This window comes from Sabethes cyaneus, chromosome 1 (genome assembly GCF_943734655.1).
Source record: "Sabethes cyaneus chromosome 1, idSabCyanKW18_F2, whole genome shotgun sequence".
In the NCBI taxonomy this organism is placed as follows: domain Eukaryota; kingdom Metazoa; phylum Arthropoda; class Insecta; order Diptera; family Culicidae; genus Sabethes; species Sabethes cyaneus.
Window position 1 is genome coordinate 85,995,767 of NC_071353.1, and position 5,474 is coordinate 86,001,240.

Consider the following 5,474-nt stretch of genomic DNA (forward strand, 5'->3'; position numbering starts at 1 on the left):
GATGTTCCTGCAAATAAAATGTGGGAACAGTGGCATAAGTTTATAGATCGTTTTGAAATCGCTGTTTCTCTCTCGAACATAAACGATCCCGTAAAGCGCGCACAGACCTTGTTCCTGTCGATGGGGGAAAAATAGCAGGGGATTGTCAGAGCTGCACGGCTTCGCCCGAGTTTGCAAGAGCCTAACTGTTATTCAAAATTTGTGGAAAATATAGAAGGGTACCTGCGTTCAATGGTAGATATAACAGCAGAACATGAAGCATTTACTAGGTTAAAACAACAGCCAAATGAATCAGTCCTAAGTTTTCATGCTCGTCTAATGGAGAAAGTACGACTTTGCAGATATAGCAGCGTTGACGAAGATCGGTTAATTCGTACCCAACTATTGAATGGAATGAGGAATCAAGATTTGGTCGATCCATCAAGAATGTATGGATACGAAACCGCTTTTATCGTGCAGTCAGCCACACGCCAAGAAGCTTATGCTCCACAAATAATGCAACCTGAGTCATCACAAACGTTTGCCGTCTTGCGAAACAGGCAAAGGAATCCCAATGCCCAACAGTGGAAACGCAAGTACGAGGAGACTGATAGTGGATGGAACCAGCAGAAGAAGCGGGATGCAAATTATGATGAATATCGCGGTCGAGGACGTCGATCACGCTGTTCCAAATGCAACAGGCTGTTTCACAAATTCGGGTCCTGCCCGGCACTTAACAACAAGTGTAACTCTTGTGGCCAGCGTGGCCATTTCGCAGTAGTGTGCCGAAGAAAATCCGCAAGCCGAGTTCGAGTTGATCGAAGCAGCTCTCCCGGTTGGAGCAAAGAAGAAGATAAAGAAAAAAAAGGTAAACGAATAATTTCAGCCGGTGGTTTATTATCGTTCTTGTCTTATCACTTGCGCTCAGCAATTTCTCTTGAATAAAGAATAAGTATTTAATTTCCCTTGAGTTTTAAAATTATTTCTACGCTCATTTCCAGCAAATAAACACTATTTCTTTAACGGATGCACTGATCGATTGTCGGGTAGGATCCTCCAAACCGATACGCTTCCTGATAGATTCAGGAGCGGATGTCAATACTATTGGTGGCGATGACTGGAAACGATTAAAGCATGAACTCCATACGGGCACAGCCAACCTAAAACCAATCCAGTTGTCGAGTGACAACGAACTGCGCCCTTACGCGTCGAATAAGTCCATTGGCGTTACGTGCGCATTTAGGGCTAAAATAGAAGTGGTAGGCTGGCAAAAACCAGTAATCGATGCTGATTTCTTAGTTGTTAGCGAAGGAACTCGCTCACTGCTGGGGCGGTCCACAGCAAGTGATCTGAAATTGTTGAAAGTTGGGGTAACCGTCAACAACTGTGAAACATCGAAGCGGCTACCCAAGTTTCCAAAAGTACCGGGCGTTCGAGTGAAGTTTTGCGTTGACAGGAGCGTCCCTCCGACGAAAAATGCTTACTATAATGTACCCGCTGCTTTTAGACAGAGTGCGAGAGCTAGGCTCGCGGAAATGGAAAAACAGGGTATCATAGAGCGTGTAACAACAGCACCCGACTGGATTAGCGGCATGTCGGCGGTTCCAAAAGGCAAAGGAGATTTTCGCCTGGTTGTAAACATGCGAGCACCAAATCGAGCAATTAAACGCGAATATTATCGCCTACCATTGCTAGATGAGATGAGAGTTAAGCTCCATGGGGCCAAATATTTTTCAAAACTTGATCTTACAAACGCATTTTACCATTTGGAATTACATGAGTCGTCGAGGGATTTAACAACTTTCATGTCGGAAAATGGCATGTTTCGGTTTACCCGGCTAATGTTTGGGGTAAATTGCGCCCCTGAAATTTTTCAGCGCGAAATGACGAAGATACTCGAAGGAGTAGAGAATATTATTACATACATAGATGATATTCTCATCTTCGGGGATACGTTGGAGCAACTTCGCAAAACTACATCCCAAGTGTTGAGGATCCTGAGGCAGAATAATTTAACGGTAAATACTGGTAAATGCGAATTCGATCAGACTAGATTAAAGTTTCTGGGCTATGAGGTTGATGAAAATGGTTTTAACATCGATGAAGCGAAAGTAAAGAACATTCGGAGATTCCGACAACCTAGCACGATTTCCGAACTCCGAAGCTTCCTGGGCTTGGCCTCGTTCCTAAGTCCGTATATCCAGGGTTTTGCCGATCTCGCGAGGCCATTATGGGCGGTCACTAGCAATAGTGTTTGGTCCTGGAACGAGGAACAAACGAAGGCTTATGAGTGCCTTAAGGATCGCATTGAACAATGCACAACCTCCCTAGGATACTTTTCGGAAACAGACAAAACAATTCTATACACGGACGCCTCCCCATATGCTCTGGGGGCTGTTCTCATTCAGGATGACGGTAGAAAACCTCCACGCGTTATAAGTTTCGCATCAAAAGCTCTGACAACGACCGAGAAGAGGTATCCACAAAACCAACGCGAGGCTTTGGCTGCAGTGTGGGCGGTGAAGCATTTCGCCTATTTTTTGCTTGGAAGACCTTTCACACTTCGTACCGATGCGCAGGGCTTCACGTTTATCCTAAATAGATTACGCGAAGATTCCAAGCGAGCGTTAAACCGTGCAGATGGCTGGGCTCTTAGACTTAGTCCATATAACTTTAACGTGGAATACGTGCGTGGAAGGGAAAATATTGCGGATCCGTCATCAAGGCTTTACGCTGGCACCGATGGTCCTTTCGAAGAAGAGATAAGCCCGTGGGAAGTCGCATCACTTGAAATGAATCAAATTCAATTCTTAACCGAGGACGAAATTAAACATGCTACATTTGTGGATGTACAGCTTAAAAAGGTATATTTTTATTACTCAATCTAAATTTCCGTTTTTTACATTGAATCCGTTAACAAACAGGTAATCGATGCTCTTGAAACGGGAGTTTGGCCTAAGGAATTGAGACGATTTGAAGCGCTTGGTAGTGATTTAACGATACGTGACGGGATTTTGGTTAAAACCGGGTGCGCGATCATACCGGAGAATCTTCGCCATAAAACGCTAACAATCGCACATGAGGGCCATCCGTCAGTTGCCAAATTTAAAAGCATACTAAGAGAACGCGTTTGGTGGCCTGGCATGACAAAGGATGCTGAAACTTGGACAAATTCATGTGCAGTTTGTGTAACCAATGGAAGACCCGAAAGGCCGACTCCTATGATGAGAGTCTTTGCTCCTGATACCGTATGGGACACGATCGCTCTAGATTTTAACGGTCCCTATTCTAAGTTCGGTAATGTTTTAATTCTGGTCATCGTTGACTATCGCTCCAGATACATAATAGCTAAACCGGTAAAATCTACTAGTTTTGAGCATACGAGAAGCATATTGGACGAAATCTTCGAGAAAGAAGGATTTCCAGCGCATATTAAGTCGGATAATGGTCCCCCTTTCAACGGGGAAGAGTATAGACAGTATTGCCTTGAGCGTGGCATTGATATCATCTTCTCCACACCATTTTATCCTCAGCAAAACGGATTGGCCGAGAGCTGCATGAAACTAATAAATAAGGCGAAGGCAGCTGCGTCTTCAAGTGGGGCAAATTACCGTGATGAATTGAAGGCCGCGATCTGTGCTTACAACTCTGCTGCACATTCCATCACGGGGATACCACCAGAGGAGGTAATGACGGGAAGGAAAGTCAAACGCGGGCTACCTCTTCTAAACCGTAGTAAAGCAACATTTGACGACAACTTACTAAATTCGAGAGATCGGAAGTCTAAGCTAGAAGCCAAGAAGCGAGAAGATGCTAAACGAGGAGCGCGTAAGTGTCAAGTAAAACAAGGGGATATGGTAGTTGTAGAACGCCAGGTTCGCGCAAAGGCAGAGTCGCGATTTAACCCTTGCAAGTACACTGTGATAGAGGAGCGTAATGGAATGCTCGTTTTAAGCGATGAAAATGGACAAATACTGAAAAGACACGTGTCACAAGTCAAGAGAGTTTATGAGTGGAGGGAACCTAAAGCCATCGGATCTAAGGAATCTATCAGCATTGATCCATCGATAGGTCCATAAAAGCACAAGGGACAAGAAGCTAAGCTGCACCCTGACGAAATCCAACGTCCGGTACGCGATAGAAGGAAACCTGCTTACTTGAAACATTATTGTTGAGATGTACAATCAAAAATAAATATTACGAAAATGCAAGTATTTCTTTTCCTGGCATTGTTATCCCCAAGCGGTAATTTTTTTTAAGAGGGGGGGAGATGTGTGGATGCTATAATAAATACTGGCAGCACTAGTAGTTGTTTCGCCCTTTTGTCCAACTTCGGTTATGGCATCACCCGATACGCAACCGACCGTCAGGTCATCGTGTACATACAGGCTCGACTCCACCATTCGGCTCTTTCGTATTCCAGCCGCATCAGAGGTAAGACGTACTTCTTAATAGTACAGTGTGATGGAAGATTTCTCCGCACCACGCTCATACATATTACACACACCAAGCTTGTGGCTGGAACTGATTACCATAAGCAAGCATAAGCATAGGCACAAGCATAGGATTCCGCACGAGTGCTGCTACTCCGTTATTGACCAGGACCGATGAAAATTACAAAATGATGGCTCCTGTTTGTGCAACCTTATCAGGTCCCTGCGTGCTGATCAATACAGACGCCAAGCTTGTGGCTGCTGCTGATTCAAGACAAAGAAGCAAAATAAACTTGCGTGTTTTTTATTTACTACAGAGCACAGCATAGCCTAGGTGCTACATTCCGATTTGGAATTTTGACCTTCTGTTTTTATACGACAGACTTCGTAGCCTGTAAGAATATGGGACAATTGTGCTACAAATCCTTTGACTCTTTCAGTCGAGATTCGAACATGTGACGTCTAGCTTCCTGATCAGATGATTCTAGCAAAAATCTTACAGAATTGTTGCTCAAGTTGATATTTCTATCAAACTTTGTTATAAATGTTTCTACCAAGATTCTATCTCGTTCTGTTACTTATAAATCGCTTTGTCACAATTTGGTTATACAGCAAGACAGAATACTGATTTTTGTTACTCATATGGATGTAAACTAGATAAAATTATCCCGCATTTTGCACCTTACTGGACACCGCAGTCTAAAAGTGCAATATATCATAATTTGATATATTTTTGATATGTCTTGAGCAAATTTTGTTACAATTTTAGTTATTTCAACTGCTAACGAGACCAAGTTTATAACAAAACGCAAAGGAGACTTTGTTATAAAATACTCAATATCTAGAACTCACCTTGTTATAAATTTGATATATTCATATGATCGGGTTATTAAACCAGCGCCGTACCTCCAAGCCAACTGAAAGGCTCAGACGTTTTGCTTTTCTAACGCTGCAAACAAGCGGTAGCGCAGCGCAGGTAGAGAGAGGCAAAAATAACCATCTTCTACAGAAAATGCCTCATATTATAACTCTCTGGTTATAGACATCCCTATCTACGCATGC

The 5,474-nt window shown here is 43.3% G+C and overlaps 1 protein-coding gene across 1 annotated transcript; it reads left to right on the forward strand.

Annotated features, from left to right (window-relative positions):
• Positions 1-426: 426 nt before the first annotated feature.
• Positions 427-4,058, forward strand: LOC128745909 (uncharacterized protein K02A2.6-like). The gene is made up of 3 exons (XM_053842975.1): positions 427-756; positions 981-2,843; positions 2,904-4,058. The coding sequence occupies exons 1-3, from the start codon at positions 427-429 to the stop codon at positions 4,056-4,058; spliced, it is 3,348 nt and encodes a 1,115-aa protein (XP_053698950.1).
• The last annotated feature ends 1,416 nt before the right edge of the window (positions 4,059-5,474 follow it).

What these genes read in the sequence shown, in the direction of transcription:
- LOC128745909 (XM_053842975.1), top strand. Translation starts at nt 427, where the DNA reads ATGTATGGATACGAAACCGCTTTTATCGTGCAGTCAGCCACACGCCAA. An exon ending in GCCAGCGTGGCCATTTCGCA is followed by an intron (nt 757 to 980) that starts GTAGTGTGCCGA and finishes GCTCATTTCCAG; the next exon opens with CAAATAAACACTATTTCTTT. An exon ending in TGGATGTACAGCTTAAAAAG is followed by an intron (nt 2,844 to 2,903) that starts GTATATTTTTAT and finishes GTTAACAAACAG; the next exon opens with GTAATCGATGCTCTTGAAAC.